Source organism: Ursus americanus, chromosome 14 (genome assembly GCF_024610735.1).
Source record: "Ursus americanus isolate L20-20 chromosome 14, mUrsAme1.1.p, whole genome shotgun sequence".
NCBI classification, from domain to species: Eukaryota; Metazoa; Chordata; class Mammalia; order Carnivora; family Ursidae; genus Ursus; species Ursus americanus.
Genome location: NC_142140.1, coordinates 59,671,009 through 59,691,787, shown reverse-complemented (window position 1 = coordinate 59,691,787; position 20,779 = coordinate 59,671,009). Strand labels below are relative to the sequence as shown.

Genomic DNA, 20,779 nt, shown 5'->3' with positions numbered 1-20,779 from the left:
TATCTCCAGTAAGGGTCAGCAGCAGAGGAACAGGGCTGGAGGACTGGAATAACCAGGTTGAGAGCAACCCCAGCCACCCTAAGCTGCTTCCCCTGGGGCCTCCTGGCTCCTCACTGGTTCACATTCTGGCTGGTCAGGCCCTTCTAACTTCAGGGCCAGACCCCAGTATGCTTCCTGTGGCTTCCAGGAAGAGCCCAGCTCTTGGGCCCTCCTGCTCCTGGGCTTCCCCATGTGCCAGGGGCAACCTTGGGGAAAAAACCAAAGCAGGGGCCACAACTGTGCACACCAGTGATCAGAGGAACTGGTCTCAGAGCACCACCGTGAGTGTCCCCAGTGGGGTTTGTGTCTCTAGCAGGCAGGAGACGGCCAGCTTTTGGCCCAAGACACCATGGGCTGGCCTGCCACGCTGGTGACAGAATGACAGTAGGCAATGGCCCCTGGGGCAGGGACCTGTCTTCTTCAGCCTGGCCCGCGGCCTCTACACAGGCCTTGGCCTCACATGGGTCTGGAAGAAGAGTGGGCTGGTCTCACCCACCCTGGCTGTTCTTCACAGGCCACAGCCACCTTGACCGCCCCTGCGCGGGGTCACTGCAGGCATCTGCTAAAGGCTCCTGGAGGAGACTTGCAGCTCCCCCCCCATCTCTGCAGGCTAGAGAAGCAGACAATCTGGGAAGTAGTGAAAAGGCACATATATTTAAAAAAGATCTCTTTACATATGTACACTTGAATTCATTATAAATACACATAGAAACCAGGGGGCCCGTCCACACCGCCAGCTCCACGGCAGATTCTGGGGCCTGGGAGAGGTGGCCGGGCAATAATTTAGGGAGCAAAGAGAGTGGGGAAGAATTGCATATATTAAATGGGGGGGGGGGTCTGTCCCATGGAGCCCCCCAGTGAAGGCAGGGCCCTGAGCACCTGGGGTTTCCTGAGTTTCCAGCTCTTGGGGCCACCCAGTTTTGTGGATTTCAGGGCTTCCGATCAGACCAGGCCCTGTAAGGTGGGTGGGGTGAGGTGGTTTGGGGAGCCCCTGCCTAGCCCTGGGGGGCAGCAGAGGACAGAGGCACAGGAAGGGTGGGCCCCCCACCCTTAGGCCCTGCCCGAGCCTAGACTCCGAGTCTAGACCCCGAGTCATCCTGAGTGGGACCTGCACTGCCTCGGAGAGCCCGGAAGGGCGGGCAGCATCTGGAGGGGTCTGCCCGGCCGCCGGCAGGGAAGGCACTGCAGTGGAGGCCTCCGGAACTGGAGGAGGGGCACCGCAGCCCCCCTCCCTGGTAGTCCGCAGGGGAGCCTGGCCTCGCTCAGCCCCCACGTGAGTAGGAGAGAAGACTGAGTCCCTGTGGACACGGCGCGTATTGCAAATAACTAAGCTTCCTCTCGGACACTGGCTCCGGTTGCCTGCCGGGCCTAGGAGTTTGGAAAGGGGGGGCCGAACTGAATGACGCTCTGCCGCTCGGGGCCCCCGCCCCCACTGGGCGCCCCTGCTGCCCCTGCGCCTGGCCCGGGGGGACCGGTGGGCGGCCCAGCGTTGAGGGAGCGCAGCATGTCCTCCAACACCTCCTTGAAGTTGATGTCGCGGCCCTGGTGCACCAGGGCGGCGGGGTCCGCGGCCGTGTCCGGGGCGCCCAGCAGCAGGCCACTGGGGGCGGGCGCGGGGTCCGGGGGCGGGGGCGGGAAGGCAAAAGGCGAGGGCGGCGGGAAGGCCTGGGCCGGCGGGCTGTACGTGAGGTCCAGGACCTCGCCGGGGCCGCAGGGCAGCGCAAGCGGGCGCAGGGCGGGCAGTGGCGCGGGGAAGCCCCGGCCGCGCGCGTTCTTGCGCTTGACGTCTGCATCCATGAGCTGCAGCTCCTGCAGCACGCGGCGCACGCAGCCCTCGGGGATCTTGATGCCTGGGGGCCGGGACGGAGCGTCAGGGCCCCCGAGGCGGTGCCCACCGCCCCCCCACCCCCCGTTGTGCCCGCGCGCTCACCGACTTGCTTCTTCTTGTCCTTGGTCTTGAGGCGCACGATCTGCAGGTAGCTGCTGCTGGTGACGTCGGCCATGACGGCGGCGATGCGGCCCCACACGCGCAGCAGGGCCCCGCATAGCATGTAGTGGTGACGCAGCCGCAGGCCCTGCGTGCAGTCCTTGCCCTCCTGCACCAGCCGGCAGTGGCGGTTCCTGCGCGCGGGCAGGGGAGGCCAGGCTCAGGGCGAAGCGCCGCCGCCCCTCCGCGCTCCCCGCCCCCCGGCCCCCGCGGGGTCCTGGGCACGCCCCCCCTGCAGCCATGCGCGGTCTGTAGGGACCGCGTGCCCCTCCCCCCCCCCAGCGTCCGGCTGCTTTGCAGAGAGGGCCCGCCCCGTCCCCCGGCCCTCACCAGGCAGTGTGGCTGCAGTGCGTCAGCGAGAAGGCGTAGCTGTTTTCCCAGTGCTCCCGGGCTTCCTCCGCCGTCACCTGGGGACACGCAGCCTCGTGAGCCACCTGCACGGCCGTGCCCCCCGTGCAGGGCGCCCCAGGCCTGCTCCGCCGGCTCCTGGCAGCCAGCGGAACGGCACGGGAGGGCCCGTCAGGCGCGACCGGAGGAACAGGCGCCCCTACGCCCCGGGCGGCACCCCAGTCCATCAGCCCCACTCCCCGTGAGCCCCACGGTACCCGGCGGAACTTCCGGCACAGGCTGTCGAACGTCTCCAGCTGGCTCTGCCGGCCCACGTTAGGCTTGTACACTGTGAAGTGCTTGCCGCGGTTCTGCTCGGCCAGCAGGCAGCTTAGCTTGTTGCCCCGAACCTGGGCAGGCGGGCGTGCGCATGAGGCGGGCAGGTGGGGGCTGCTGCCCTCCCTCCCCCGCCCTTGCCCCGCCCCCCACTGGGGTCTTGCCCCCAGGGGCCGTGCAGCGGCCCAGCCGCCCACCTTGTAAGAGAGGTAGAAGCCATCATGGGTGCCCGTCAGCTCCAGCGACCTGGCGTAAGCCTCGTCCCACTTCAGGCCGCGGTCCACGCTGATCTGCAAGAGCACATGGGCTTAGAGCACGCGGGGGGCCTGGCGCTGGGGCCAGGCCTGGACCTGCTGGGCGGGTCTGTGTCTCCTCACCTTGTAGAAGACCACCTGCCCGTCCTGGGGGTGCCCAGGGGCCAGGAAAACCTGCTGGCTCTCCTCATAGATCTCATCGATGCCCGGAGCCAGGTCTGTGCAGAGGACGTGGAGAGGCGCGCAGGGGTGAGACCCTCCCGCCTGCCCCCCCCCCCCCCAAACTGGAGGGTCCTGGCTCCGTGGGGCCAGGCCCTGTGTGGCTCAGTAGGCTCCAGGCTCTGGGCTCTACGGGGCTAGGAATCCCAGGTTCTTAGGTATAGCCAGAGAGGCCCACAGGGAGCACAGTGGAGGGTTCCCCCCGCAGAGATGGGCTGGAGCCAACCCCACCCAGCGCCCTGGATGGCAAGCGGCCCCTCCAGTGGTGGGTGGCTGGGGTCCAACACCCACCCCCCCGAACCTGCTGGACACTGACACTTGGTGCGACTACAGACAGCACACAGCCTGCTCTGCGTGGCTTTGTGGGGTGGTCATGTACAGTCAGCAAACTACACCTGCCACTGATTTGATGAATAAAGTTTTATCGGCACATGGCCACGGCCATTTATTTCCCAATAGTGTGTGCTTTCACTACCAGGGCCAAGCTGAACACTCAGACACTGCCCCCCAAACCTGAAAATACTGACACTGGCCTCTTTCAGGAGGGTCTGTAGCCTCTCGGCCCGTTGTTCTTGGTGAGGGCCTGGCTTGTGGGGCAATGACAGCAAACGTGCTGGGCTTACCACCATCACACTAAGCATGCCAGTACGTGCCTCGCATCTAAATAAAACTCTCCAGTCCTTGGGGGACACCCGAGAAGGGGACCCTGTGGTTCCCCAAGCACAGGACAGCACAATAGCGCCCCCTCTCCCTGGAGTCTTCATGGTGCCCCAAGTCCTGCACCTGCAAGGCCCTCCTGGTGGCCTATGGGGGTGGGGGCTGCCCGGGCATGGCCTCAGTCTCTCCGTCTGATAGGAGAGTGGCGCTGGGGCAGGCACAATACTGCAGGGGCCATCCCCTGCGCTGCCCCCGCTGTGGCCCTCACCCAGGATGCCCATGTCGTATTTGCCCTCCTTCTTGTCCATCTCGATGAGGTGGTCGAAGGTGTCCGAGAAGTACTGGAACAGCGCGTTCTGCTTGTGCACCTCCAGCCCCAGGATGCGGTTCAGGAACTTGGTGATGGAGCAGTCTGCTGGGCAGGTGGGGAGGGGCTCAGGCTGTGTCACGAGGGGGCCTTGCTTGGGAGGTGTGCGGGCCTTCCCGCTGGGCGGCTGCGTACAGGACTCACCCTTCTCCACATCCAGACAGCCAGACCTGGACTCGCGCCCACCGATGCCGACGGACAGCAGGCCCTGCTTCATGTCTGTGGAAGGGAGGACCTCGAATGTGTGCTGCTCCCTGCCGGCCCCTCCCCAGCCAGCCCGGGGTCCTCCTTGCCGCCGGTGCCCCCTTGCTAAGTGTGTGCGGGAGGAGACTTCGGACACAAATCCCGTCTGCCAATCCCAGTGCCCCAAACAGCTCAGGGCCAAGCTGCCCCACCCCAGAGACCCTTGCTCGCCCCCAGCTCACCCCGGAAAAAGGCAGCATCTCCTCCGGGGTAGCCCTGGGGCAGTGGCACCTTGTTCTCAGTCTGGCTCAGGATGGTGGTGAGGACACAGCTGAGGGCCCGGGCGCCGTACTGAGTGGAGGGGTGAGGGGGTCGGAGGGCCTGGGTCAGAGGCTGGGCCTGGGCAGGGGACACCCCCTCTGCCGCCCCCGCTCCTCCCCAGGTACCTTGTTCTCAAAGTTGTACTTGCTCAGGTCGCGGGACTCAGTGGCGCGGCGGTCCCCATGGGTCAGAGCCCCCTGCCCGGGATGGGGAAGGCCGTCGTGAGCTGCCCCCACCCGGCCCGGCGTCCCTCTGCAGCCCTTCCTTGGGGCACCCCCCCGCCCACTCACCAGGCTCTCCAGCCGCTTGGCAACGATGGAGGCAAACCTGCGCTCCCCGGCCAGCTCCGAGATGAGGAAGACGTACTCGGGCGCAGAGACCTGGTTGGACCTGTGCGTCCGGCCTGAAAGCAGAGGAGGGCTCCCAGGGACCAGCGGTGGAGGGCGGGGCGGCCCGGGGCAGGGCGTCCTGGGCTTGGGCTCACCGAACTGCTGGATAGCACGGTCGGCGCTCCAGGGCAGCTCGAGCGTCATATGGACCCGGCGCCGCTGGTTCTGGACACGGCGGTCAGCTTGGAGGGAGATGCCGGAGCTGGAGGCCTCGGAGATGATGGCCACGAGCTGGGGGGATGTGGATGGGACAGTCCGTGCCCTGCACGCTTCGCCCGGACCGCCGGGGCTCACTCGGTGACCCGCACAGGCCCATATGCACACGCACACACACTCACACATGCTCTCAGTCACAAACACACACACACGTGCAGTGCTCTGTGGTCCTGGGGCAGGGCCCCCAGGGTCTTCACAGGCTCCCCCCGACACTGGGGGGATACCTGTTGACAGCCTATTCCCTGGGTCCCCCAGGCTCCACCTCCACGGTCCCCACCTTCTCCCCACTCATGAAACGCTCCTTCTCCCTGAGGTTCACGTGGTCGATGGAGAGGCCTTGCTCTGCCCGAGACTCGAAGGCCACTGTCCCATCGGGCCTGGACACCACGCGGCCCTTCCTGCCTGTCATCTGGGGTTCGGGGAGAGGGAATGGCAGTCAGCTGGTGAGGCCATGAACCGGCTGGTCCCTGCCTGCCTGTTTCCCTGCCTCCCCACCTGTGCCCCTGGTGCTCCTGAGTGTGTGTGTTGGTGGGGCTGCGGACCCTGAGCCAGGACTCAGCCTCCGCCCCAGGGCCCCAGCTGCCCACGGGCAGACAGCAGGATTTTCACTCCACCCTACGTCTTCTATTGTGAAACAGCTGCCTGGGGCAAAAACAGACCTGGGTTGTCGTCACCACAGCACAACCCAGGAAAGGGTATGGTCGTGCAGGTGGGAGAACACGGGGACTCAAGAGCACCCTCAGAGGCCCAGGGGCACATGAGGGTGTGTGGGGAAGGTGGGTGCAGAGCTGGGCTGGGGAACAGGGAGACGGGCGTTCATGGCCGAGGGAGGAGAGTCCTCCGCCAGCTGCGCCAGCCTGTGGGCTGGACAATGGATGCCGGGCCTTGGGTCCCCCCCGCCCCAAGCCCACCTCACTGTGCTGGGTGGGGACTCGGAGTAGCCACCAGGGGGCCTCAGAGCCTGCATCCCCAAGGAGCTCACCTCAGCCACTCGCTCTGGGCCCCCAAGCTGGTCGATGAGCTCATCCAGAGTGTTGACAGGCAGCTCCCGGCCCAGCACCCGCACCTTGGCCAGCAGGTCCTGCTTTAGCCGCTCGACACGCTCCAGGACGCCGGGGCCGTGTGGGTCCCGCTGCAGGGGGCACAGGAGCCCTGCAGGGCCAGAGGGTCAGGGGGTACCAACCAGCCCACCTGCCCACAGCCCTGCTCACAGCAGTGGACAAGAAGGGGGTTCCTGGGGGATGGGGCACAGCCAGTGCACGGGAGGGGGAGGGGTCCAGAACGTTCTCCCTCATCCCAGACTGCTGGCATGAACCCGCTCTGCCTCTGACCAGCAGCACAGCCCTGACGGCTCTCTGAGCCCGTCTCCCCCATCTGTAAAGGGGCAAATGCTAGGCTTCGGGCCTCACCACGGTCATCGGCCGGTAGCCCGATGGCGTCCAAGATGACCACGTCGTCATCCAGCACGGACTCGGGGGAGGAGTGGAAGTCGCTGTCCAGGCCGGCGTCCGATTCTGTGCTGCTGTCGTCACTGATGCGGATCACGCCTGACGCCTCGCACGCCAGCCTGGGCGCCTTGGCCCCGCGGCCCCGCGGCCTCCCTGCACACGGAGAACCAGGCTCACTGAGGCCCGGCCCGCTCCTCCCTCCTGAGGGGCCTGGCTCACGGTGACTCCCCACGTGGGGAAGGGGGCCATCGGGGCCAGGTGCACGTGCGGGGACACTAGTGGCCCGTCCGGCTTTGGGCTGCTCTCCTAGGTCTTGCTGGGCCAGGGCATGGTGTCAAGGGACAGCTCTCACATCCCCATCCGGTTTCCTGACACTTCAGCTTATCCTCGGTCGGTGCTGGGGGAGGCCGCACGCCTGACCTCAGGGCAAGCCTGCGTGGGCTGGCCAGAGGACGTGTGCAGGTCCCAGGAGGATGGTGGTCCGGGCACCTTATGTGCTCTGCCACAGTCCGGGACGCCCCATAGGCCGGTCCCGGGAGGCGAGAGGGGGACTCTGTCCCCCAGGTCTGGCTGTGTGACCTCAGGTGAGTTGCCTGCCCTCACTTCCCACGATGAGCGGACGCTCAGCCTCCGCCGGAAGGAGGGTAACCTCCCCGTCCTGGGATGCTGCTCACGAGCCCCATTGCAGCCCAGGCAGCCGGCACGGTTCAGCCGCAGGGCTGGCTGCCGCCGAGGGTGAGTGAGGCTGTGCCCCAGAGTCTTAAGCTGCCCCCCCACCCCATCCCCATCTGAGGGTGATGCTGGAGGCCACGGGGTGCTGCTGCCCGAGGACGAGCTAAGCACACCACCCTGCAGCACCGGCTTCTTGTCTCTTGCTAACTTGGCAGCTGAGGAAAGGTTTGGGGCCCTGCTGGGATCCGTGTCTCCTAGGCACGCAGTGCAGCCTGGAGGCTGTTGCCCGCCCGGGTCTCTCTCTCAGGAAGCTGTGCTGAGCTGCCTCTGTGCCTGTCCCCCCCGGACAGATGGGGTAGGCGTCATGAGTCAGGCCTGCTGACAGACAGACACCCGCCTCCCCCCGAAGGCTATGCAGCAAGCAGCAGAGACGGACGGCTGCTCAGACAGGAGCCAGGCCAGGACAGAAACCTGGCAGCATCACAAGCCAGGCTGTGCGTGGGTCAGGGGTCAGGGGTCAGAGGCTGGTGGTGGGGGGCTTACGTTTTCTCTTACTGCCTGCGCCTCTCTCTCGCTTTCTTTTGGTTGAAGGAAAGTGCTTCTGAATGAGTGACAGAAAGACACCCCTGAAAACAAGAAGCAGAATTTATTCCCACTACAAGGAGGGTCATGCTGTCCAGCGGAAGACCCTGGGCCCATGTGGGGGCTAACTCTGCGGGGGGGGGCGCCCAGTGCCCAGGGTTCAGAGAGGGCAGGTGGGGGCAGGGAGGCAGTTGTGAGGACTGCAGGGGGGCGTGGAGGGTCCGGGGTCTGAAGGTCCGAGGCTGCAGGGGCGCAGTTTTACTGGGAAGGCCTGAGCATGGGGCAGGGGCCTGGGTGGGGCTCCCTCCTCCTAGCCATCAAGGGCTCAGGGCTCTGCCTGCCCAGGTGAACCACCTCTGATGGATGCTGGGCCCGGGAGGCCTTCCCTGCCCTGGGGGAGGGAGGCCTGCTGCTTCAGGGACCCCCCAACACGTATGCAGTCCCTGAAACAGTGCCATGCCCACTGTAAGGGGTGGGCACCTGAAAGCCTCGTGCTGAGATGCCGGGTCCCTCTGCCAGCACCCTCTGAGCCCTGGGGTCACCCATGGCCAATCTTTTCTGGTTTTGAAACTGGAACATGGCCAACAGTCGCTGGGGGCTGGGGCTGCTGTCTGAGCAGATGCACACCTAGGCTCCCACGGCTAGGGTCACAAGACACGGCTGTCACGTGGGGGGGCTGTGGGGTGGACCGTCCCAGGAGTGGCTGTACCACCCACCCTGGCTGTCAGCATCACTCACTCAGCAGCGGAGACGAAGCAGTCGAGCTGCCCATCCTTCTCGTCTAGCACCTCCCGGGTCCGAGCCTCGCCCGTGGACTGCAGCCCGATGACCACACACTTGCGGGGGTGGGGATGGGAAAGCAGGGGTGAGCTGGGCTCTGGGACCCCCAACAGCCATCCCTGGAGCGTGGCCCTAGAGGGCCCCAGGCTTCCAAGCCCAACCCCTGGTGGTCAGAAACCTGGAGTTGGCCTCAGTTTCTCTTTCTGCCCCTTCTGTCCAGCTGGCCACCAGGCCCCCAGCACACCCAGATCTACCCTAGAACTCCATATGGCAGTGGACAGCTGTCCTCGGCCCTCCTGAACCCTCTCCCTTATTCTCTGCCCTGGCTCCTGCCCAGTTCTTTCTGGGGACTCTCCAGTCCTGCCTGGACATGGAGAACCAGGGGCAAGACCATGCCTGTCACCTGCTTCAGGGGAGCTGGGCCAGGCAGGACCAGAACCTTCTGGGCCTCAGCATCACCACACCCTGTCCTCACAGGCTCAGCCCAGCCACACCAGGGTGCGGGGGTCCCGGTGGAACCGTGAAGCTCTGGAGAAGACGGGGCAGAGCGTCCCGGCAGGCCTGCAGGTCCAGCCGCCGCGTCCCTAGCTCACCTTGTCCCGGGCCAGCTCCTCCCGGGCCAGCTCCACCAGCCGGTGCACCTTGGCCGCAACGCAGAGATACTTGAAGAAACGCTGGTGGGCCGACCAGAACTGACCCCACAGGGACTTGCGAGACTCGAGGCCAATCCAGTCGGCTGCCTGCTGGAACACGCCCAGGGCCTCGGCCCACTGCAACGACATGCCCAGCTCAGGCTGCTGCTGCCGCTAAACGGCTCCCCCCAGGACCGCCAGCCCCCACCGGCTGGAATTCGCGGCCCGGGGTGGGGGGGTCAGAAGCTGAGCAACACAGAGGCACCGCCGAGAGACGTTCACAAACCGAACTGTGATACCGCGAAGCCGCGGTGACAGTGGCACAGTCACTGGGCACGGGAGCGGACGGTGCTTTCAGAAAGGGGTGGGGACACCTGCAGTGACCGCCATCTGCCAGCAGCCCCTGGGCCCTTGATACTACAGATGGGGCATCTCACCTGGGGCGCTGCTGCCCCAGGGACACGGGGCCACATCTGGGGACAACTGGAGCCTTCACAACGGGGGTGCTCGCGGCATCGAGGGGGTGGGACCAGGGCAGAGAATGACCAGTGGGGAGTGGGGAGATGGCCCTCCTTTGGTCTGAACTAAGAAAATCATCTACAGCACTGTCAGGGCTGACGCTCAGGGCTTGTCCCACGTAGGGGAACGGACAGTGACAACAAGGGAGCCCCCCCCACATGCAGGAATGGCAACAAAGAGGAGGCCAAGCCACAGGCACAGAGATGTGGACGCTGAAACCAGCCCCGAGCTCTGCGAACAACAAGCTCCCAACGTGGTGGGGAGGCTCGCTGGGGGCCTGCTTCCATGCCCACAGTATCCCCGCCATAGAGGAGCTCCCCACACGGTCACGACGCTGGTCTCCAGGCAGAGACCCGCCGCTGCTTCCTCCTTTCTGTAAACCGACAAATGCCCGTGCCCCTTTGAGGACAGATGCTGAAGGTGACGGGAGCATAACTCTGCAGGGAAGCGCACATGTGTCCGTGCCCCCAGAGACCCCTGGCCACCCAGCTTACCAGCAGGGCTGCGCGGTTGTAGACGCGCTCAAAGGCTGGGGCCAGCGGGATCTCCTCGATGCGGAAGGTGACGCCTGAGAAGCTGAGCTGGCGGGCGATGTACATACCGCTGACTTTCATATCCATCGCCACGATCTCCATGGCGCCCACGCCCCTGCGGACACACACAGGGCCACCCGGTCACAGGCTGGGTCCCACTCAGCAAGAGTGGCTCCGGGAGGGGCCGACAGCAGGAGCTGAGGCTGAGGAAGGGCCAAGGGCACAGAGAGCAGAGGGAGCATGTGCAAAGGCCCCGTGGTCTTGATCTGCCCGAGCCGAGGAAGGGCGGGAGGGGCTCCTTCCCCGAGAGCGATGGCAAACACCAGGCAGAGAAGAGCGAGACGGCTCTGGTGTGGGCCAGGATGTGGGGCCGGCGGGCCGGACGTCAGGCCCTGGTGTGCGCGGAGCAGTGCCCTCTGCGGGTCCCTCGCCAGCCCCCGTCTTGGGCAGGGAAAGGCACCCACCTCTTCTCGATGGCGTGCAGAAACTCCTCGAAGGTCCGGAAGGGGGTGCCGTCGCCCCAGATGCCCAGGCGGCTCATGTAGATCATGTTCCGGGGCTCAGAGGCACCTGAGTGGGGGGCCGCCGTCAGCTGGCCAGGGCCTGGGGTGCAGCCCCAGAAATGACCCGAGGGCCAAATGCTGACCCCCCTCCCGCCGCGTGCCCACCTGTGGCGCTGGCGTAGACCACCCTGGCCAGGGGCAGCTTGTTCTGCAGGTCCAGGACAGCCTTGCCCATCTTCGTAGAGCTGGCATTCTTGGCTTTGTGGCACTCATCAAACACAATCTGGTGCGGGCAGGGTTAAGGACTGTTCCGGAAGGCAGGCAGCCCCAGAGGCCCTGGCCTGATGCCCCAGGGGGACCTCAGCAAGGTGCCTGGTGGCCTTCAGGGAGAGTGGGAAACAGCCTGTAGGCCCCCCACCACTGCTGACGGACACCTGACGTGTGACGGCTCGGTGAAGACATTAAGGAGTGCACCCCAATGAGCACAGAGAAACGGGGTCTCTAAGGAAGAGGGGCGGGCTGGGAGCAGGCAGGCATCCTGGCCGCAGCTGACCCCCAGGGGAGCTGGGGAGGTGCTGGGGCTCTGTGTCACTTCCCACGCACACTGAAGATCCCGAGCAAACAGACTATAGCATGGAGACAGAAGTGCGGGAAGCAGCTTCCCGGCAGGCGTACAGATCATGAACCTATTTTAAAAGCAAGGGGCGCGTCTGCACACATGTGTGCGCACATACGGATGGTGTGCGTGTCAAGTTCACGGGAGGATCTGCCAACACATGACTGAGAAGCAGGGGCGCAGAGGCGAGCACACAGCCCTTAGGCAGAGCGCTAGCGGGGAGGGGAGGGGGTGTGTTCCGCATGCTGTCATTTGCCCCAGGCCGGGTGAGAGGCCTCGGGTCCCTTCTGGCATGTGGGAGCTGTTCTGTGGGACAGCAAGGATCTGGCCACAAGTACACCAGTGGACTTGCCCATGCCAACATCCCTTTTCTGATCTGTGACTGGGACCAGGAGCGAGAGAGAATTTTGGAGAGTGCCGGGAGGCCTGGGGGGCAGTCACCCCACTTCCGGAACGGGCCCAGGAAAGTGAGAAGGGGTGATGGGGCACGCTGGCTGGGCCGGATCACTCAGAGCTGTTTATAACAGGGAGGCCGGAAACCACCGCCACGTCCTTGAGACAGGACACGGCGGCATGACACATGGTGACGACAAACATGCCTGGGCTCAGGCAGGAGAAAGGTGATGTGCCAAGGTACACACGGGACCACCTCTGGGGACAGGGCCCTGGAAGATGCCCCCAGAACCCTTCAGCAAGCACCACCAGCAGTGCAGAGACGGCCATGCACACCAAGGGGCAGGGTGCAGAAACCCCCAGGTGACGCTGTGGGCCTCCACCTGGCACCTCACTGCGGGGAGACTGAGGGGGTCTGCTCACAGAGTGTGTGATACACACACAGCGAATACCCGACCCACACCGGACTGTCCTGCTTGCGCTCACACTTTCTATAATGAAGTGCTCTACAGCTCTTCATGCAAGTTCCCAGAGACGAGGGAAACTAGAAACCCCTCCAATCCCAGGACTTTCTGTCAGAGAGGGCCTGCAGCACATACGGATACCAATACGGACCAACTGGTCAGCAGAGCCCCCACAGCTGCAGCAAATCGGCCTTTGGCCCAGCTGTCCTCTAGCTGGCCCAGCTGTCCTCTAGCTGCCCCAGCCTGGCCTGCCCACCCCCACCGAGCTCCCAACAAAAGGAGGGGGAGCGGGGGAGGGAGAGGAGGGGGAGGAGGCGGAGAAGGCGCTCTCTACCCCATTCCTACAGCCACAGGCACCTTCCCGCCCTTGGGGTCCCTCTCCACGCTGTCACAACAAACACCGCCCCCACGCCTGTGGCCAGGGGTCCAGCTTGCTGGAGCCGGGAAGCCGAGCCAGACCGCAAGAGGACAACAGCGGTCAGGGAGGGCGAGCCTCCTGCCGGGAATTCCTCCAGCTACCGGGGTGAGGTCCCGGTATTCCAGGGCTCCTCCCCTCCCTTCGACCCCACTCCTTCTAGACCCCGCCCCCTCGCTGTCCCACCCTCCCGTCCGCCCCGCCCCTCCCTCCTTTAAAACCCCCCATCCAGGCCCCACCCCCTCCTCCTGCCCCTTGTTCCCTTAGACCCCCGCCCCCTCCAGGCCCCACCCCTCCTCCGGCCCCTCCCTCCCTCCCTCCGACCCCACCCCCAGAGTCCTCGGGCAAGCGCTCCTCCTGCCCCACCCCTCCCTCCGGCCCCTCCCTCCCTCCTACACCCACCTCCAGGACCCTCCTCCAGACCCCATCCCTCCTCCTGCCCCTCGCTCCCTTCGACCCCCACCCCCTCCAGACCCCATCCCTCCAGCCCCGCCCCCCCCAGCCTCCCCAGCAGAGCCAGGATACGACTCCGTCGAAGGCCTCCCCGCACCACTCCAGGATCTGGCGGATGCGCGTGCGGTGCTGCCCGCCGGCCTGGCTCTCCCCGATCAGGGCAGAGTAGGTGGCGAAGAGGACGCCCTCTGAGGTAGTGTTGTCGCCGTACTTGATCTGGGGGAGAGGGGCGGGCGTGGGGGCGCGGCCGGGCCGGTGCTCCGGGACCCCACCCGAGGAGGGGGTGACCCCACCCACCTTGCTCAGCGCGTGCACCGCGATGCCCAGGGCGTCGATGTCCCGCAGGTCGCGCTCTGCGTCATACTTGAGATCGTTGGAGACGCTGAACCTACGGGTGCGGGCTGGTGGGTGCCACGGCGCCCCCTCCCCTCCTTGCCCGCCTGCGTGGGGTGGGGGCATGGGGGTGGGGGGAGCGCACTCACCACAGGGACTTCTTCCGGCCCCGCAGGTAATTCTCCAGGATGATGCCGGCCACCGTGCGCCCCTTGCCGACGCCTGCGCCATCGCCGATGAGGAAGCCGGCCCGCTGCCCGCTGGGGAGCACGACCTCGTGTTGCTGCAGGCCAAGGGAGGGCGGTCAGGGCCTCGAGGGCCCCTCATGCAGGACAGGGCAGGACAGGACGTGGGCCAGACGGGAGACCCAAGGTCACCTGGCAGGCATAGGTGATGGCCTCTAGCTGCAGGGCAGACAGGACCCCACTGTCGGAAGCAGGCAGTGCAAGGGTGTAGGTGATGTCTGGCGGGGGGACACTGGACAGCGTACTGGTCTCCACCACACGGTCCGGATGCTGCTTCCCGATCTTGGCTGGAGAGGCATGGCCAGGGTCTCAGGGTTCGCTGCCAGGGTCTAGGACGGGCTGGGGGATACTCCCACAAGGCAGAGGGGTAGAGCAGGGTCCGGGGTAGGGGGCCCATCAGTGCTTTGCACAAAGGAACGGGGGGGAGGGGCAGACCCATAAAACCCTGCTCAGGGAGGAAGGTGGGGGCTTACTTTTCATGGCATCCTCTGTGGTATCTCCAGTTTTGTGCCAAGTGGGGAGTACAGAACTGCCCCCACGGCCAGCCCACGGCCTGCCTTCGCCACTCCAGAATCCCGGGCACCGGCCCGCAACCCCCCAGCCCTGCCCCTGCCTGTGGCTGGAGCCCACTGAGGCTGTGCAGGCCGGGCAGGGCCTGCCAGGGGCTGGGGCAGCACACTCACACTTGGACGGCACGTAGTCGGCATAGGTCTCCGTGTGGCCCAGCTCCTCCCCCTCATCCTCCTCCGCATCGTCGTCCTCCTCGGGCTGACTCTGCGCCTGGAGTCGGTGCCGGCCGAGCTGTGGTCAGGGCTGCACGGCCCCGCCCTCCCAGCACGGCCAGCTCAGTGAAGGGGGGGGAGAGTGGCCCACCTGACCCCCAGTGTGGTGCCTCCCCAGGGATTTCCCCATCGCTAAAACGGGCAGACCCTGCTTCTAGACAGGTACCACTGAGTGTCCCAGTCCCTGTAAGAGGCAGGCAGGGCTGGGGAGGAGGCCCAGCTTACCTGGTAGCTGACAAGAAGTGGGGTGCTGGAAAGGGAGGACACGGGGTCCTCAAGGCCTGTCCATGGCCCACTGGGCAGGAGCAGCTAGGGGGAGAGTGGACATGAGCCTGCAGGCAAGATGTGGGCAGGAAGTGCCCCTGTGGGCCCCTAGCCTGGCCTCCAAGGGGATTTTCACACTGTCCTCATTACCCCCAGCCCACGGCCAGCTGCTGCCTTCTTCCTGCTGCCCGGTGGCTGGTTCTTTTGAGCAATCAGCGACAACCCCCATCACACAGATAAACGTAGTTAGGACCTGAGTCTGGTCCCAGGGGACCAAGAACCTGGTGGACAAAGCCGGTGCCTGGTTGGGGGGAGTCCATCGGCAATAGGGCATGAGGCCCTCCTGGCGCCAGAACTCACGCAGCGTCCAGAGCCCACAGATGGTCCAGGACAGGAGACGCAAACCCTCTAGGACCATGTCACACCTGGCCCTCCACCTACCCACCGTCAGGGAGTGGTCGCCCTGAGACCGGGTGGGGTGACTGCTCTGCCCCAGGACACACAGTGAGGACACAGCAAGGTCCCGCCCAGATCTGTACAATTCCAAAACACACTTCCTCTTAAAATAAAAATCATGAAAGTAGTGTGGCCACCCTAAAAACCACGAATGTGAAAAACAAAATAGGAATGAAGAAATCCCTTCCAGACCCCGTCTCCTTTTGGACCCCCACCATCCCAAGAGCGGTGACTGTGAGTGCCAGGTGCTCATTGCTGAGCACACACGGAGCTCGAGTGTCCTTTAGTGTCTCGGGGGATGACAAGGGTCCCCAAGGGGTTTGGTTGTGTGATAAGCCACTTGATTTTTATGACTGCCGCTGTTTCCAAAGGTTAAGAACATGCCAAAGTTTTTTTTGAAAAAGAAAACGGGATAAAGTGAGATACCAGGAGCCAGAAACCCATACTCGATTCCTTGTCCCCCCTTTTTTAACTAACAAAAACAAACAGCCTCAGGCCCGGGTTCCTGGAAGGCTGAGTCAGGGCTCCTGGTGGGCTGGCAAGCAGCAGGCTGTGGGCGTTGGGTTTCAGCCGCCCTCCCACTGTCCACTTCATGCCGCCTCTGCCTCACGTTCCCCACCAAGGAGCCTCCCCCAAGGAGCTGGTCGGAGGCCCTTCAGCCCAGACACGGGAAGGGGGCCTGGGTCGTCCACCATGGCTATAAAGGACAGGGACAGCACCAGGCTGCCCTGGGCACTTCCTGTCCTTCTGCCGGCCCCACGCTGGGCCCCAGGCCTCCCAGACCCACCTATTCTACCCTGCCTCAGAGGAGCCAAAAGGCACCGAGGAGCCTCAAGGTGGCTGGGCAGGCATTGTGTCCACCAGCGTGTGCCACCAGGCAGGGCTCCGTGGGCTCCACCCAGCTCTGGATGGAAGAGGCTCTCCCTTAGACACACGTGGCCCTCATCTGCGCTTCCAATGCTGCCTTTCAGAGCTTCGAACCAGGGTTCTGGCTCCCAAACGAAGGGGCTTCTCTCCCAGCAGAGAACCCTGGATGGGGCCTGGATGGGGCAGAGGCTCCCCAAGCCTGGCATTGGGCCCCGTCTCTGTCACCGACGCGCCTGCTGCCTGGTGCCATGAGCTGGAGTCTGGGCCTGGCACACCTGAGGACTCCTGTCTGGCTTCACGCCACCCACACTCCCCCATCAGAGTCCTGCGTGAGGAGCTTCATAGGCGCCAACCCAGCACTCTGGACTCCTGGGCTGCCACTACTCAAAGCCAGAAGCACCCCCACGCCCCCACAATGCCTTCAGACATTGCCCAGAATCACCCGAGTGAGAACCAGTGCTGGGAGCTGCTTTTTGCTCGTCTCCTGGTGAACCCCGTCTGCCCAGTAGAGGAGGGCGTGGACACAGCCACCGCAGCTGTGATGGGACCTTCCGTAGAAGAGGGGTGAGGAGCCTAGGCAGGAGCTTCCCTCCCCCACCCCCCGCCCCTGCATTTGCTGGGCCATGTAGAAAACATGAGGACCCCTGACCAACGACCTCACCGGTGTCTGAACAACCTGAATCTGCCCCAGCCTGTGCATGGGGCCCCGGGACAGCTGCCCGTGCAGAGGCCGCAGGGTGAGCTGACCTTGTCGTGAGCGGAGGGGCCGGTGCTCACATCCCAGATGGTGGGCACCTGGCTGAGGCTGTCGGCCGGCAGGAAGTCAGGTGTGTCTGCAATGTCTGAGAGGGAGTCCACGGACGAGGAGAAGATGGAGGCATTGGAGAGGTCGTCGAGGTACGCAGAGTCCTGAAAGATGGGCAGGTGAGAGGCAGCCGGTGCAGCTGGGGGACCCAGGCACACGATGGACACTCCTGCCGCGAGCAGGAGAGGCGCCCACACACGCTGCCCAGGGGACTGAGCCCACGACGCTCAGGGAGGGAACCAGACACAGAAGGCCACACAGCGTGTGAGTCCACGTGTGTGACACGTCCAGAACAGGCCCATCCACAGATGGGAAGCTGGAGAGGGTGGGGAGTGACGGCTGATGGGGACGGGGTTGCCTTTGGGGAGATGGAATGTTCAAGACTCAGGTGACACTGGAAGCATCTGACACCAATGCACAGATGTCAGGATACGGAGAGTCCCACACCTTCAAAGGGGGAGTATGCTGTACAGGTTACACACAGTTTAGAAATCTAAATTTAAAGAATATCAAATGCAATGCCAGGGATGTTCCCATGCTGCCCTCCCCCCACCCCGGGTCACAGACACTGAGCACCTGTGTGTACCAGGCTTGCACTGGACACCGGGGACACTCAGAGACCAGCCCTGAGGGCTCCTGAACCAGCAGGGAGTGAGCCCCCAGCCAGAGACCCCCACATACTGCCCTGCCAGGCTGTGGTGTCCATGCCACCCACCACCAGGAGAGGGCAGTAGGTGTCCGTTTTACAGACCGACCCCGCATGCCTGAAGCTGGGGAGGGGGCAGCCCCTTCCAAATCCCTGAGGCCCTGCAGGCCCAGATTAGGGGGTGGGGGGCACAGGCCTCAGCCGACTCCTCGTGGGAAGGGAGGCCCCACAGACGTTCCCAGATGCCTTTCCAGGCCAACCTCCATGGCAGAGGACCAGGTCACACTGACTCAGGTCAGTCAGTGGGGGCGTTTCATGAGCAGAGCAAGGGCCGGTGGGGTTGGATGAGGCCACTTGTAGGAGCAATGGAGAGCTGCCCTTCAGGAGTCCCCAGGCCCTGGCGCCCTTTATGTGTGTCAGCCTGTCAGGGCCATCGGAGGGCCAGGGCCAGCCGGGCTGAGATGCCAGTGGACTAACCACTGGGGGATGGTGAAGCAGACAGGCAGGGCTGGTGGGGGTTGGGGGGCGGGGGGTCTGGGACTCTGGGGAGGAAGGAGACATGTGGGCCTGGAGCCTGCCCCGAGGCACCTGGCTCGGGCCCCAAGAGCACAGGTGAGCTGGCTTCTGGGGATGGACGGCAGTATCCCCGCAGCCCCCAGGTCACTGAGAACAGGCCCCTGTCTTGGCCAGTGCTGGGACCTGCCCCACTGCGCCTGCGAGGGCTCCCGTCCCATCAATCTGTGTTGGAATCAGATTCCTATTCCTTGGTGGTGGTGACGGTGATAGGTGTCTCCAGGTGATACCACCCAGCTTCCGGAGGGTCTGCTCAGACACCGGAGCACACACAGCCCCAGGACTGTCGTGCAGGGCCCTCTGAAGGGGTGGGCGGGGATGGGGCCGGCCTCCCCGACAGAGGCTGGTTGCAGGAGCTGCAGTCTGCAGGAGTCTACCTACTGGGTGGGCTTGGTCCCACAGCCAGGCTAGGACTCAGGGTTTGTGAAGGAAAGACGACCCTCGACCAAGTCAGCTGGTGTGAGGCTGCATGCCTTGACCAGATGCCTCCTGTCACCCCGACGTACCCTGGTGGCTGACGGCACATGGGAAGCCAGAGGGGCCACCACTCGCTCCTGCCCCCGGGCCGTGCCCAGCCAGGACCCACGGGAGGCAGACCCTGGCAGGACCTGACAGCCTGGGCAAGTCCGGGCGAGGAGGCAGAGTGTGGCTGGCAGGACTGGCTCAGGCAGGCAGTGGCCTGGGAAGGTTTATAAAAGTCCACACACGGGGATAGAGGCAGGAGGGAAACGCCAACCCCAGAGTGGGAAAAGGCACACCTTGACACTCCTTGGGATGCCCAGCACCCTCATGCAAGAGCCCAGCAGCTCTACAGGTCAGAGCAGCTGTCTATGGGACCAGGGGACGGGGGTGGGGGTTGAGGGGGCAGTGGAGGGTCTGACCCTGCTGACCATGAGGCCTGTTCTCTGCCCACCAGGACCTCTTGTGGACTCTGCCACATTCCAGGGCAGTGGGCTCAGGGGTGGGAAGGCGGGGCCACGGAAGCTGGCCACCTGGTCCCTGTGAAGCAACATAGAGCCTGGACCCCTGCGGGCTGCTGGGGTGGGGTCTGGGTACAGGTGGCCGGCTGTCTTTGCTAAAATCCCTCTGGAACCACATCTGAGAGTGGCCTTCCCAGAGGGCACCACTCAAGCCTGGTCAGAGAGACCACAGCCCCTGAGCCCATCAAGCTGGCAGCCCCAAGAGGCCCTGAGGGGTGGGCCTGCTTCCTGAAGCTGAAGCAGTCAGTCACAAGCAGCAGGGTAGGCAGTGGGGAGGAACCCTGACCAGGGCTGGAGAAGAGGAATGGCACCTGGCAAAAGGTGGCTGCTCAGGGGCCCCACCCCCGGTGGGGCTGCACACGGCGACCCCTTCCCACGAGGACAGCGTGCAGCCCGGCCAGCACTCCCGGCCAGGGGACCGGGGCCAGCGTCCGCAGGGAGGAACCGCGTGGGCAGCAGGGACCCCTGACGGGACGCACGCAGCCTGGGGACTTCCTGCGGGACCCCCGGCCAGTCCTCCTCCGACCGCGCAGGGCATCCACACAAGAACAGGGGACCGAGTGTCTCAGCCTGCAGGGGCCGAAGGAGAGTGACAACTGGAATCCCGTGGTGTGGGGATGGGGTCCTGGGACAGAGCGAGGATCTCTGGTGAATAACAGGTGTCAGTGCCCGCTCGTCGGCGGCGACAAACGCACTGTACTGACGCGAGGTGTGAACGGAGGGCCTGGGCGTGGGGCCCGAGGGAGTTCCGCGCTAGGCACTGACTGTGCACGCAACTGCAAAAGGGTATTTAAAAAGTGGGAGGGTTCTACCCACTTTGGGGATGCTGCCTCCACTAGATTCTTGGGTCGAAGGGAGGCAGGGCCTCACATGGGTCACCAGGGGTCCCTCCCAGCCCCACTCCCTGTATGGCCTGGGTGCAGGATAGGGCGAGAGCTGACCCCTCCCGCAAGTTGCTCACCTCCCCCTGGGTCAGGACCCAATGCCCAGCAGCCACCAACAGATCTCCAAGATGACCCAAACTCAAAATCACCCCCATGGACACCCTGCAAAGTGCCTCCTCAGACCCCAGGCCCCCACCTACTCAGTCAGCTACAACCCCTCAGCAGGGAGGGAGTGGGGTGGTCACCCTGACAGTTCCGGGGAACCAAGGAGGTCACGGGGTCACCTGCTGTGGTTACTGTCTCTCAGCAGGCAGAGACCTGGCTGGATCTGGTGGGGCTGCCAACAGTGCCCCCGACTCCAGAACAGACCAGGGGGACAGGACAGGATGGCCCCCACCCCAGACCCCACTCTGGGCCTCCCTTGGGGGACCTGCGGCTGCTCCGCACCACTGGAACCCCAGAAACGCCCTCTGGAGACAGGCTGTGTCCCGCTAGCCCCGGGTAGGGGCTGGACACCTTCCTGAATCCCTGGGGAGCCCGAGGAGGGACAGAGAGACGGGCCGTTCCTACCTGGCCGCTGAGAGCCCACGTCAGACCGCACTCTGCCAGCTCTGTCCCGGGCGCCCCAGAAACTGTCAA

At 64.7% G+C, this 20,779-nt stretch overlaps 1 protein-coding gene across 2 annotated transcripts in view; it reads right to left on the bottom strand.

Annotated features, from left to right (window-relative positions):
- Positions 1-667: 667 nt before the first annotated feature.
- Positions 668-20,779, bottom strand: part of SBNO2 (strawberry notch homolog 2) — a 48,983-nt gene continuing 28,871 nt past the window's right edge. For both annotated transcript variants that reach the window (XM_045800199.2, XM_087867458.1), the window contains 28 exons: positions 17,000-17,161; positions 14,891-14,974; positions 14,567-14,663; positions 14,016-14,170; positions 13,788-13,921; positions 13,603-13,693; positions 13,378-13,521; positions 11,130-11,247; positions 10,926-11,031; positions 10,423-10,576; positions 9,371-9,547; positions 8,736-8,833; positions 7,959-8,041; positions 6,705-6,896; positions 6,278-6,447; positions 5,573-5,704; positions 5,175-5,310; positions 4,981-5,093; positions 4,816-4,887; positions 4,612-4,720; positions 4,331-4,405; positions 4,088-4,231; positions 3,067-3,161; positions 2,887-2,979; positions 2,632-2,763; positions 2,357-2,433; positions 1,970-2,160; positions 668-1,889 (listed from right to left, as the gene is read on the bottom strand). In XM_045800199.2, coding sequence (XP_045656155.2) covers positions 1,408-1,889; positions 1,970-2,160; positions 2,357-2,433; positions 2,632-2,763; positions 2,887-2,979; positions 3,067-3,161; positions 4,088-4,231; positions 4,331-4,405; positions 4,612-4,720; positions 4,816-4,887; positions 4,981-5,093; positions 5,175-5,310; positions 5,573-5,704; positions 6,278-6,447; positions 6,705-6,896; positions 7,959-8,041; positions 8,736-8,833; positions 9,371-9,547; positions 10,423-10,576; positions 10,926-11,031; positions 11,130-11,247; positions 13,378-13,521; positions 13,603-13,693; positions 13,788-13,921; positions 14,016-14,170; positions 14,567-14,663; positions 14,891-14,974; positions 17,000-17,161 — 3,816 coding nt within the window. In that variant the 3' untranslated portion in view covers positions 668-1,407. The remainder of the gene's footprint in view (positions 1,890-1,969; positions 2,161-2,356; positions 2,434-2,631; positions 2,764-2,886; positions 2,980-3,066; positions 3,162-4,087; positions 4,232-4,330; positions 4,406-4,611; positions 4,721-4,815; positions 4,888-4,980; positions 5,094-5,174; positions 5,311-5,572; positions 5,705-6,277; positions 6,448-6,704; positions 6,897-7,958; positions 8,042-8,735; positions 8,834-9,370; positions 9,548-10,422; positions 10,577-10,925; positions 11,032-11,129; positions 11,248-13,377; positions 13,522-13,602; positions 13,694-13,787; positions 13,922-14,015; positions 14,171-14,566; positions 14,664-14,890; positions 14,975-16,999; positions 17,162-20,779) is intronic.